Source organism: Pagrus pagrus (assembly GCF_965226575.1).
Source record: "Pagrus pagrus genome assembly, chromosome: 9".
Classification (NCBI taxonomy): Eukaryota; Metazoa; Chordata; class Actinopteri; order Spariformes; family Sparidae; genus Pagrus; species Pagrus pagrus.
In genome coordinates, this window is record NC_140193.1 from 20,703,623 (window position 1) to 20,716,672 (window position 13,050).

At 42.4% G+C, this 13,050-nt stretch overlaps 1 protein-coding gene across 3 annotated transcripts in view; it reads left to right on the top strand.

Moving 5' to 3' along the window:
- Nucleotides 1–13,050, top strand: part of sytl5 (synaptotagmin-like 5) — a 45,716-nt gene that overhangs the window by 22,490 nt on the left and 10,176 nt on the right. The window contains exons 2-11 of one of the 3 annotated variants that reach the window (XM_084362389.1): nt 640–961; nt 1,053–1,268; nt 3,395–3,504; nt 3,615–3,732; nt 4,851–4,994; nt 5,472–5,580; nt 5,680–5,809; nt 7,625–7,725; nt 8,357–8,452; nt 11,804–11,869. In XM_084362389.1, the coding sequence (XP_084218515.1) occupies nt 843–961; nt 1,053–1,268; nt 3,395–3,504; nt 3,615–3,732; nt 4,851–4,994; nt 5,472–5,580; nt 5,680–5,809; nt 7,625–7,725; nt 8,357–8,452; nt 11,804–11,869 (1,209 nt within the window). In that variant the 5' untranslated portion in view covers nt 640–842. The remainder of the gene's footprint in view (nt 1–639; nt 962–1,052; nt 1,269–3,394; nt 3,505–3,614; nt 3,733–4,850; nt 4,995–5,471; nt 5,581–5,679; nt 5,810–7,624; nt 7,726–8,356; nt 8,453–11,803; nt 11,870–13,050) is intronic. The other 2 variants (XM_084362390.1, XM_084362391.1) reach the window with 2 other exon arrangements.

Sequence of the window (13,050 nt, forward strand, 5' to 3'; positions counted from 1 at the left end):
TGAGCTAAATGCTAATATCAGTATGCTAACATGCCACCATACTGATGTTAGCATGCAAATATTTGCAAGTACAGCGGAGGTTTTTTGTGGCCACACCAAGATTGTCAGTGGTCCTATATGGCCCACCTATGAAAAAGTTCTGGGGGCACCACTGATTATGGATTTCTCCACCAAATTACATGGCATTACAGTCTGGACCAAAGTGGAAGTCTGATGTTGTTGCCCCTTCAGCCATGCGCACGGCTAAAGTCACTCTCTTTGTTCAAAAGCATCTGCCAAATGAGTATGATGAACTGTGTGCATTGGCATGCAGGTGTCCAGATAATTAGCGGCAGACCTGTCAGGGAAAGATAGAGCTTTGCTAATAGAATCTGAGAAATGTGGGTGTTGTAATCTGAGTGTCAGGCTCGGAGCCTAATTGGGAGGTTGTTAAGCTGCGGTGGAGCTGTCAAATGTCTACCAGTTACTTGTGCTTTTAAACCTGGAAATCGTCATTGTATTCTAATTAACGCTTTTTTTACACTGGCCAGACGACAAGCACACCGACCGAGACTGCTGTCGCCGACGGAGTCATTGTATGTCAGAGTGAACTCCTCTAGTCATATTTTACTGACCTTCCCTTGTATCTGTTTATTCTAGGTTTCCTGAGAGTTGTCACATCTCATCAGCTTCCCCAGGAAACAGAAGATTAGAGGAGGAAACACTGGAGGGAAGTTCATGCCAGTGCTTAAAGAACAACAACCAAACCATTAGCAGAACTTCACAGAAAGAAGAGAAGTCCGCAGCATAATGTAGTTCTCTGCTTGGCTGAATTCGTTGGCCGAGCGTAGACCGAGGGACCAATGGAGCAGGTCGGGGAGGATCTGAACCTCTCCTTTCTGCTGGAACATGAGAGAGATATGATCCTGAAGGTGCTGCAGAAAGACGAGAAATTGAGGAAACGAGAGGAGAAGAGGATACGGTGAGGAATTCACTATCATCATTTGAACTCATGTTCATTTCACACTGAGTTTTATTAATAACCATTGATGTTATCTCATTCTGTGCTCCAGGAAGCTGAAGAATGAGCTGCTGGAGATCAAACGAAAAGGTTCCCATCGGCCCCAGGAACTGGGGGAGCGACAGTGCGCTCGCTGCCTGAAAGCGCTGGGTCTCATCTTCGACCGCGGAGATCTCTGCGAGGAGTGTCAGCTGCGCGTCTGCAACGACTGCCGCGTCAAACCTCCCAACACACGCCAGTGGAGGTGTAATGTTTGTGCCAAGATCTCGTAAGTGTGATGCCTGCAGGGACCGAAAGAGGAATTAACTCCAGATGGTTTAGATTTGATGGGTAATGACGCGACATCTGTCTCAGTTTGTCTGTGAGGGCCTCAGGTGTTTCAGCGCTTTGATCTTGAGGAAAAATCCACCCAAAGGGCAAAAATTCTGACTAAACACTAAACACCCTTTTGCAGAGCAGACAGTTTACTGTAGCTTGTCATAGCAGGAAAAGCACAGGTGTAAGGGGAAAAGGATGAAACCAAAAATGTCTGCATGTGCGTCTGGAAAGCGTGTGTCTTCCAACAACCAACAACCAGTCCTAGGTTTGAGCTGGACTGATCGGACCAGGTCTGTTCCAGGCTGGCCCCAGAGTGAAGAATCAGAGACTGTCACTGCCAGATAGTTTAAAACATGTTTGATATTAAATCACTTTTGTACGCTACGCTTCTCCGTCGTGGGTCTCACCCAAACATTTTTCTTCTTTCCTTGGCCTTTTTGGTGCAGATGTCATTTGAAGTGCAAGCCTGTGTTTGTTTTGGTACAAGAAAACGAATCAATTGGCGTTCCAAAGAGATTTGCAGGGTCATTACTGCCGGTGGTTACTGACCAGAGGTTCAGTAAGTTGCCTAGTGTATTGGGGCAGTGGTGGCCTAAAGGTTAGAGAAGTGGGCTTGTGACCGGAGGGATGCCGTTTCAGATCCACAGACCGGCAAGATAAATCTGGTTGGGGAAAGTGAAAGGCAGCGCTTCCCCCTCCCTCATTACCACCTCTGAGGTGCCCTTGAGCCAGGAGCACCTAAGTTGAGCTGCTCAGCGGCCAGAAGATCAGACGGTAGTAGTAAAGAGCAGCTTCCATGTGTGGAAACCCGATCAGGACGTTCTTGAAAATCCTTCCTGCAAGAAAGTTTTACTCAGTCAAAAGGGTTTATGCTCCTTGCTGACTGTTAAAGACTGAAACATCTGTGCAAGTTGGTCATCAAGTTGTACATTACATTTTAAATGTAATTAAATGCCTGACACAGAGGTAATATATTTATTTGTGATGATGTAAGATGAACAACTGTAATAAGAAGACGGTAAAGCAAAGTCAGCCTTGTTTTAGGCCGTACTGTGCCATCAGACTACGGAGCAGCTTCTTTCTTCAGGCTGTGAGACCCTTCGATCCATCATCAACCCCGGATAGCGGCGGATTCTTCCCACAGTCACCTTCACACTCAACATTCACACAATGATAAAAATCGATCCACCACGCTAGTCTGAATAATCACATTGTGGCCACAGGACATTGTTATTGAGTAAGTGTAAGAAGTAAAACTTTTTTCTCACTTACAGAATGTAAATGTCTTTGCTCTCTCCACCTACACGTACAACCCACCGGCTAAAGTTCAGCTGCAGACAATCACCAACTGAAACTCAAGCAGACAAGGCAGAGGGAGGAAAAGTAGTTGCACCAATAACTTTTTATGACGGTGTCTGCAGGTCTTGGAAAGTTATTAAACACATTGATTTGAGTTTCACCAGAAAATATGCAGAAGTCTCACATTTCATCTACAAACGCCTGGAGCATTTTTTCTAGCCTGTAAAAAAAAAAATGGCTCAAAAATCTCCAGTACTGTTGCGTCAGGCCTCTGACCTTATGTAAGTTTTAATTGGTTAATCCATCCTTTCATCCGTCCATCTACTTCCTGCTGCTTGTCCAGGTCCATTATGAATTAATAATATTATCAGTAATTATTGGGAAGCACTGATAGTAACGTGGTGTTATTACCTTCATTCACTTGTAAATATTTCAACACCTTATTAAATGCATTTCAGTCTCAGGGCACTTTTCATATAGAGCAGGTTCAGACTGTACATTTTATAATACTGTCATAATATCATCTCTGTTGGTTTTAATTTTATCTTTCTACTCTGGCCGTTATGACTTTGAGACAGGTAATAAATTTCATTGTATGTGATATTAAAACTGTCTTAGAAGGTCTTAAATTTAACGTCTCCTGCAGAAACCCTGTCATCAGAAAAAAAAGAAAAAAAAAACGTCTTGATGATATCTAAGAGTTGAGGTAGATTTTTCATTTTTAAAACACAAGAAGCAGTATGATGAGTCCAGTAATGGTGGACGTTGTGTTTACAGGGAGCTGAAGGTGGTGACAGGCGAGTGGTTCCTGGAGGAGCGGTCCAAACGCTTCGAGCAGGGAGTGGTGAGCAGCGACGTGATCAAACAGACAATCCTGAGTAGCCCGAGTGAGTTTCACCGCTAGTGTTGTGTAAACTGTAAAGCTGATACCCAAACGATAATAGTGGAGGCTATATGCTGATTTAACTAAATGATTCTCGATGTTTCTGATCACAAGTCACAGATAAAAAGTCGACAGAAAACCTTCCAGCTCCTCCTGAGTCAGAGAGACCCGACACCCCGAGATCCAACAGAAGTGCAATACTCAATGTGAAGGGCGGTGCCAAGAGGAAAGGGTAAGTAGTGGGAGTACAAACCAGCTCCATTTACGCATATTGTACATTTTCTGAATCTGCTCAATGAAACTACACAACATAAAGCAATGCGTGATATGCAAGAAGCAGGGACGGGAAGAATGAAATCATCTCAGACCGCATCTGAAAGGAAGCCGCAGAGTGTCGAGGACTCACCTCGGTGCAACGACGTTAGAAAAGATCAAGTGGAAGCTCATTTGATTTTTCAGAAGCCCTGAATGCATTTGAAAATACATTTGGTGGAGCAACACGGTCAGTGATTGGATTAAGCCGGCTCGCATCGCTCCTCATCTTGTCTGCACTCAAATGTTCCTGAAGGCATCACAGGGCGTCAGACAGAGAAGAAGTACAGAAAAAAATGGCAGTTCGGCTCTGATAACATGAAATTAACTACTGCAGTTATTTTATCAGAGATGTGGCTGCTCTTTGGATATTAAATTAAGCAATCCGTTAATCATATTCATTCACAAGAGATAATAAACATATTTATTGAACATGTGTCTTGGTATAAATAATAATATAACAAATAGAGGAAAAAGACAGAGAATTGGTGCAGCTGCTCTGTGGAGATGGTTCTGGCAGTGCAACAGCAGATGAGGGTTGACAATGTTAAAGAAGCTGTAAGCATGTTTTAGCTAACTTTCTGTCCATCACTTGGCCTGTTTGGTTGTATAAGCCGTCATCAGGAGCACTGGAATTGGTAGCTTTCCCTGTTCTGCCATTGCCGGAGTAGGTACCAGAACAGGAGGATCCTGGACCAAACTAGTGGACCTACAGACAGACCATCATCATGGCCAATCACATGGATATATCAGGAAGTTTTTCTTTATAGCCTACTAACTAACAAAAAGAGATACAAACCGGACAGAAAGCCACCTACTTGGAGACAATTATTCAAATTAATTGCCGTGTATAATGCACCAGGGTTGTTCTTCCTTAACTAGAGTGTATTTCCTCTGCAGGATGCAAACCGGGCAGTTGAGTGACCGAGATGATCTCGATAAACCACGGGGAAACAGTGTAATGAATCTGCAATAAGGGACATGACTGAATATATCCTGTAGATAACAGTGTGTGCATGTGTGTGTTTTTGTGTGTAGAAGGATGAAGCTGGATAAGAAAGGCATCCGACCCACCCTGAAGCCGGAGAACGGAGTCGACAGCGCCAGTGTCAAATCCGTCTCGGACGGAGATGCTCAAAGCGTACGAAGCGTTCGCTCCGCTCCGAGTCCACGTTCAAAGAGGTGCTCATCCAAACCACCAGTATACAGCTGTGTACTACCAATGTCATATCATACTGAAGCTCCATAAGAGTTCACTCAAACACAGTTTTTGGAAGTTGTATTCAGACATACGCAGTCTCTCGGCACTGGTTCAGCCTTGTATGAAACCTCAAAGAGTAGTTAGAGACTTTTTTGAGATCTCGGCTGAAACTGCCTGAAGAATTCCTTTTGAAACCTAAACACTTAGATGCATCAAGGCCAGAAAACCGGTTTGAAAACACAAAAGAATTCAAGTGGGATGGCAGCGACAGCCACATGAAAGCGTCTTTAAAGGTGATACTTGAGTAAATATTTATGTTTATGCAGCCAAAGAGCCTCAGGCAAGTTGCTCCCACAAGTGTTACACAACTAATCAAGGCTTAAATTAATATGATTTCATGATATGGGATGGAAGGACTGTCACGGGTATTAAATACTTGTTGTTGAACTGGTTTTCAGGGGCAGTGCGGTGGCCTTGGAGTCCTCAGGGATGCCCACGGTTCCCAACAACCTGCGCTCCCAAACTCTTGACAGATCCTCCACTCCCGGCGACAACCGGAGGGTCAGGGTCAGCAACTGATACACAAAAACACACAAATAGAAACACACTGGGGAGACCGTTCAGATTATGTTTGTTTTGTGACAGAGTTTTTGTGGTTGCACGCAGCCCGACGGAGCGGAGAGCGTCGCCAGTTTACGGTCCGGCGACAGTCCATCCGAGAAAAAAGCTGCCGGCCATCACAGGAAAGATTCGGACACTCCGACCATTTCTGTGTCCAGGGCCTCGGTTTCCTCAGGTATCAGCACACACCTCTGACTCCTGCTGTCGTCTCACAGCTTCACAGGTCGCACACAAAGATTTCAAGACGTGTTAGAGGCAGGGATATCATATTAAAAGTGAATTTGACCTCTGCAAAAACACTCAGCTGCTCTCCATCCCAGACTGTTAAGTACCTCGTATAATTATTCCATACTCCTTCAGTCGGGAGCAGATGTCACATCTGCACAAATTACACTACTAGCTTACACCACCTCGCTGTCTGCTGTACTTCTTTTATTGTATCATCTCTTTAAGTATAATCTCCTCCACTTTTGTCTCTCTCCCTGTCAGACCCTTTATTTCCAGTAGTAGCAGTGTGTCAGGATTTTAAATAGGTGTTGTGAAAAGAGCTGCTGAGTGAGACCTCAGACCACACATCATTTTGTTTTGCAGGATTGCATTTCAAGAATTAGGATGCATTTTGAACATCCTAGTACTTATCTATAATTGTATTCATAGGCTGGTCCTTGACTACGGCTGATGTGTTCCCAGGACACAGTTTGTCCCTGGAGGACTCTTCAGATGTTCAGTCTCTGTTTTGAAAATTCAGACTTCTGGAGAAGAAGCCACCTGCAGTTTTAGACACAGTTTTGCAAGCTTATTTACACCTCTAATCGTTTTCACATTTCAAAATGTTTCACGGGAATTCTTTTGGACTTTCGGGAAATAAACTCACTTTCTCTGGAGTTAGATCGACACGTCACTCTCACGTCTGTGTGTCTAGTACGGAGCTGCAGCTGGGATGCAGTTATTTGCTCATCATAAAAACTGAAGCAAGGAGAACAGCCATATTGGCTGCAGGGCTGTAGTGGTAAAATAAGGTCATGTGAAAAAAGGTGGGTCCTAGTTTGCTATCTCTTTAAAGTTAAAATGTATCCAGCTCTAAAGCTCAACAGTTAGCATCTCTCCTTCTCCCTTTTAAGCCCCTTTGAAAACACAAGCGCAAGTTTAAAGGATGGATTCAATTGTGTGTAAAGGCCATCTGCTCTAATGTAAACTGCAATCGTTAGCGTGTCCGGCTGACTAACTCATTCGCTAACCCCTGAAAACACATTACACCACTGTATCTTAGATAAAGGTGTTTAGTATGGTCGCCAGACATATAGCTTACGTCTAAACTAAAAGAAATCTAACAAATAAAGTGAGTGCAAACTTGACTTGACTGATACAGTATGTACTCTATATATGGGTTTGTGATCAAATTTTGCACCTGGAAAGCAGCTTTCCAGTTCACATCATCTCGTTGTCATTTTAGTGATGTTTACCAGCGAGAAATAAGAAGCCTGCTTTTTTTCTGCTGCTGTCTGAAAACAAGGACAAAATGTTTACAAAACAAAACAACGCATTTCAAAAGGCATCTGCGAGCACAGGACGACTGACAGGCGTAGCCTCCCGACTGGAGCTCCACACTAAACGAAATGAGATGAGAGATGAATCTCAATTCTTGTCATTGTCTTCTTGTATTTCTCATAAGGGCTTTTTTTTATTAGCATCTCTTTCTTTGTAATAACAGTTTACTCAAATGTAAAGCACTTAAAGCTGCATTGTTTAACATAGTGAGATACATTTTAAATTAAGTTTTAAATTATTTTATGTGCAGAGTAAATCTGTGCACGTGTTCACAAGTTGTCCGGGCAGATAACATGGTGATGATGATTTGTTTCTACAGTGTCTCGCACTATCTGCTTCTTCTGCTCAGTGTTTGCCTTCCAGTCTCTCTCTCCCTTCAAACAGCATCTTTGAAACTACTTTTTTTCCCCCTCCTTCCCCGTCTCTCCCTCCCTGCAACCAGATCACAGCCGCTCAGAGATGGACCTGTCAGCTCCTGGTTCTGAACCCAGTGACGACGCTCTCAGCCTCAGAAGCCGTTCGGTCCCCGGGCTCAACGAAACAGTAAGCGCCGTCAATCCGTCCCCTTTAACTCCATTTGAATCCCTGCGCAGTGATCATATATTTGATTTCTGTGGCAAATTCAGTCCATTCATCCCACTTTTAATCCATACATCTACTGTAATGTAAGTCCATGTCGAGCTCAGCATCTGTGGGCTGATGAACCCAGCGTGACGCGTCAGACGCTGGGCTGAATGTTAATTTCACTTCAGAGCTCACTTCAAAGAGCATGACAAGCATCTAAACAGTTGTAGGCTGAACACAGGTGGAGGATCTGATGGTCAGTATAGGGCTGCCTTGTATCGGAGTGCTCATTTGCATTCAAGGTGCTTCACAGAATCACAAACACACAGAATATTTTAGATCTACTCATCCATTCATGCTCATGAGTGTACTGTAAACCCGGTGACTTGTGATTCTGTGTGTGAGAACCGAGTAAACAAATTACCACACTCTGTCCTGACTTGTCTGATTGAATTTATGGAAAGCTGGCTGCGTCCACCCACCCACACGCACGCACGCACGCACGCAGAGCTGCTGTGTGGAAAACCGCGCAACTGTACACGGACGCTTTGGCCAGCTTCCCAGATGCCGTCTCCTCCTTTTGATTAAATCTGAACGCTGTCACCCGCAGGAGTTTTCTGATGAGGATGCGGAGGAAGACATCGACGCTCTGATGTCGGCTCACAGCAAGACTCCCAGCCGACGCCTCAGCAACGCAGTGTCAACGGTAACACCCATGTTAAACACTAAACTGTCACAAGCAGATTCTGGGAAGTCGTGCACGCTCACGTACAGTACAAACATGTACACGTACACTCTGTTTACACACATACGCTCACCCTCACCTGATGCTAGAGGCATGGATGGTGTATTGTTGGCTGTGTAAACAGGGTGAGCTTCAGGGCCAGAGGACAGCTCGTGTCACGAACACCTTCCTCTGCAGCACGCTTGCATTTACATACACTAACTCAACTTGTAGTATTTGTATGTAATAATGTAGATGCTTACGGTTATGTGTGAGAATAACAGTAAATTTGTTATGATGCAGATTAAGTGTTGGATTTCTGTGTTTGATTTTTAATTTTTTTTTGTGCAATGGAGCCAAGTGGAATCTTTAAATAAATAAATAAATAAAAAACATTAAAAGCTGCTTTAAAGGGGCTCTGTAGAACATTAGTTTATGTAGGCGGACCCAATTTCTTAGTTAGTGTTTGCTAGTGTTGCTCTCAGCGGAGACGAGAACGTGTCTACCCCGCAGAAATGATGGGCATGTAGCACCAAAACTCTCTGCTTGGTACGATTTAATATTATCACACATATATTAAATTAGTTCCCTCTTTTACTTGACTTGATTTCCCGTGTTTACACAGTAGCCCCCAGCAAGGTTGACTTGGTCACACATGTTATTGTCTTCTGGACACCCTAACAACCAACTATAAAGTACTTAGTCTGGCAGGAAATCCAGTTATTCAAGTGGCCTGAATAAGTGGCTTATTTCCTGAAAGAGACCACGTTCATTTTTGTGTGTGTGTGTGTGTGTGTGTGTGTGTGTGTGTGTGTGTGTGTGTGTGTGTGTGTGTGTGTGTGTGTGTGTGTGTGTGTGTGTGTGTAATTTGAGAGCTGCATAGGTAAACAGAGGAGACAGACGTCCTGCCTGTCTGACATTTATCATGTCATCTCATAAATGACTAACAGCCGTCACTGAGCTGCTGTTTACTGTGTGAATGGATGTGACGAGGGACATTATGCAGATAGTTGAGTCTGTCATTGATTCAAGCTGTAATATATTCTGCCCACTGTTGCATGATTCACTCCATGGAGGGCTTTGGTAAATAATGAAAGCAGGGCTAAAGTAGTATGAGTGAAATTTATTTAACTAGTGCGGTGCCTTTTTAAAACGTGCCTGTTTGGAAGGGAACAATTGCTTAGACCCGAAGACGTGCACATGCTCCACCAGTTGTTTTGTTTTATTTGTCTTCCATTTTTGAAAACTTTATTAACAACGCCGTAAAAATACATCCCACACGATTTAGACACATTTATTGAATCATTCCCGAAACATGAGCATTACAACTAAACTATTATTCACAATAATAATAACAATTTTTTATGCTTCCTTTTGCACACATGAAAAGCAAAATGTTGAATGCTTAATGTAATACAAAATGTCAAAATACACATTAAAAAACTATAGACTAACTTTATTAGCATTTGTGGGTGATGCTGAAAGAAAAGCCCAGCCACTGAACTCTAACTCTTAAGAAGTTTTTTCTTCCAGATATAATAATGATTAAATAAAATCTTTACAGCTTCGTCATTACTAGTGACAGAATTTAAGAATTCATGAAGAAGCTATCCAGCTTCCTCGAGTTATAGCTGGTTCTCAGGGGGTAAGAAAGGACTGGCCGACATTATTCATTGCAGCGAGCTAGCTATTAGGGTTACATAGGGTTATCAACATTAAAACCTTAATATATATATATATTTAATTAGCTGATGCTTCGGTAGGTATAGAGAGTGCTGCAGGGATGACGTATTTTCGTAGGCTTACTAGAAGGTAAGCGTCATCCTGGTTCCCTCCACAAACAGTCAATGGGATTTGTCAAATGGATTTTGGATTATCGCAGAAAATAAAATCCATAGGAAAACAAAGTTTATGATACTTTTGTTTCATTTAGCAAGATAATCTATGCAAATGAATGCCACTTTTATTTTTATTTTTTTTATTTTTTTTCTCTTGCCACTTTTATTAGTTTTTGAAGCATAAATGCAAAAAGCCAACATCACCGACACCAAGACATATGTTATGTCATAGAACAAAATGTGAAAATCTCTTGAGCCTGTCAACCACAGACCTTATTTCAGGTATTTAACCCAAAACTTATTAAAAAACCATTGAATTCGAGATGAGGAAAGTGCAAAAATGCTTACTTATTTCCGGGTTATAGGACTCATTCCTGCAGCACTCTACTCTCCAGCTCTGCAGGATGATGTTTCTCTCTCTCCCACTGCTCATGCATACAACTTCATACTCAGCACCGCACTTCCTGCACTTGAATCCTCGGCAATGAGTCCGCTGAGTGTGAAGCTGAACTGATGAACTGTTGTTGAGAAGACTGAAGGACAGAAAGACAGAAAGACAGAGCTTCCTTCCATTTCAGTGACCACACTTTCTATGACCCATTAGTTTTTCAAGCTACAAACTAAACTTCATTTTTATTCTGTTAATCCAGGTTTACTGTTGAATCAGAATGATAAATATATATACACTCAGTTGCCAGTTTGTTAGGTACGCCTCACTAAAGTTAATGTAGTCTGATACAGACGCCGTGTACTAAATCCTGCCTTTATGAAGGTTATAATGTAGGGAGGATGGTTTACAGAGCTGTTGAATTGATTGCATTATAAAGAAAAGTGTTTCTGCTTTTTAGCCTTTTGGCATTAACAAGTTGGACAAAATAATAGAAACACCAAGTATAAAAGCTGATGAGAATGTTATTAAAACAACTACTGGACACATTCAAATGTTGAGCTGATAATGGCACAAGATGAAACGTAGTCCAGTCAATGATTTCCAGTCAAAGCCACGAGCATCAACCTGTTGGTGTCTCCAGATGAAAAGTCAGAGGAGTCAATAAGAATCATCCTCTGTGGTCTGTGCAAACATTTCATCACAATCGGTCCAGTAGCAGAGATATCTCTCTTGTCATCCCCGCCCCCCCAGCACGACTGGAATTAATGTTAGATATAAATATTTAATGACTCAATAGATAAAATAATAATAACATCATCTTCATTGTTCCTCATTCTGACTGCTGTCCTGTGTGCGTCCTTGCTGATTTCACAGATGATTCCAGATGAGTTGTAATCTCTGTGGTCTCCTCTGATAATCACCATGGTAACCGTGTGTAATGTGGTTTCTGCAGCTCCTCCTCGGGGGCCGGGGGTCTGTGCTCGGGGTCTGCCTCTATCACTAACACATCAAAGAGCTTAGATCTCTCTCTTTCTCTCTCCTTTCCCTCTATTTTGTTTCCCTCCTTCCTTCCCCCGTTTATCTCTCTAATGAATCTGCTGCTAGTCCTCCACTCCCGGCTCAGAGAGAAGGTGGGGGTACCTCAATGTCCCCGACTCGGATGCTGAGACTGTAAGTCTCCACCTTCAGCGCTCGTGCATGCATTCATATTCACCATCGCATTATAGAACAGTAACGATGCAGCAGCAAAGCACCGGAGCACGAACATTACAAACCACACTGGTCATGTAAACTGACTGTTCCTGAACATATTCTGAATATCCCTGCATGTTAAGTGTGTGTTTGCATTTTTTAGTGTGACGCTACAGTAGCTGCATCTACTTCCATTAACTCTGTGCTCCTCACATTAATGTAGTATCACACTGGCTCCCTGCAGGAAATAAGTGAGGAAGGCTCATTTCTGGCTTCTTCACTCCAACGCTCTCCAGACAGCAGTGTTATTATCACTGGATTATACCACTTATATCCTGTCCACAGCTACAATAGCCACGCTTGTCTGCTTCCCAAGAGATTTTTCCAGACAAAATTACCTGCTGTGGACGTATTGATTCGGTACCTTTTGTTCATGAAATAGGTTTTGCAGGTGCACAATATGTGGACTTCATGCTGTATGAATTGCTAGTTCTTAATTTGGTAATCTATGAAACTCAGGGGGTGCAGCCGCTCAGGTCAATACACTGTTCGACAGTCGTTGTAAAGAAAGTTAACTTTCTGAACGTGACTGGTAATAAAAAGTCCACAAAACTGTCTGCTCTCACTCTTCTTACAGAGAGTTTTACTTGATGTGACTTGATGATTGCATTTTGGGGTTTTGTTTTGTTTTTACTTTCCTATTTATTCTTCTGATTCATCCATTTTGCATGTTATTACGCCGAGCTGTCTTTGTGGTTTCTGCTTTATTTTTAATGTTTTAATTGTGAAGATTTGCTTCTTTGTCTTCTGTGATAGTAAATTGAAAATAATTTGGGTTTTGGACTGATAGTCAGACGAAGAAAACGTCATTTGGCTTTCTCAAAAACTGTGACGGAGACCAACAATTACTCAGTTAATCAAGAAAATAAGGGGTGGAAGTGTAAATCCCAACCAACTATCTTACTCATTATACTCATATTTTTCTTCTCTTTTACACATTCTGTGTGATGCTCTCAAAACTTTGTCACTTATTCCTGAAATGGAAGTGTTCAAGTTGCCTTTGAGTTTTTGAGAATAATTTCCAGTCCCTTATCACTTTCAAGACCAAGTAATACAAGTGCTTACTTATTTTTTAAAAGTTCCCTAAACTCACACAAAAA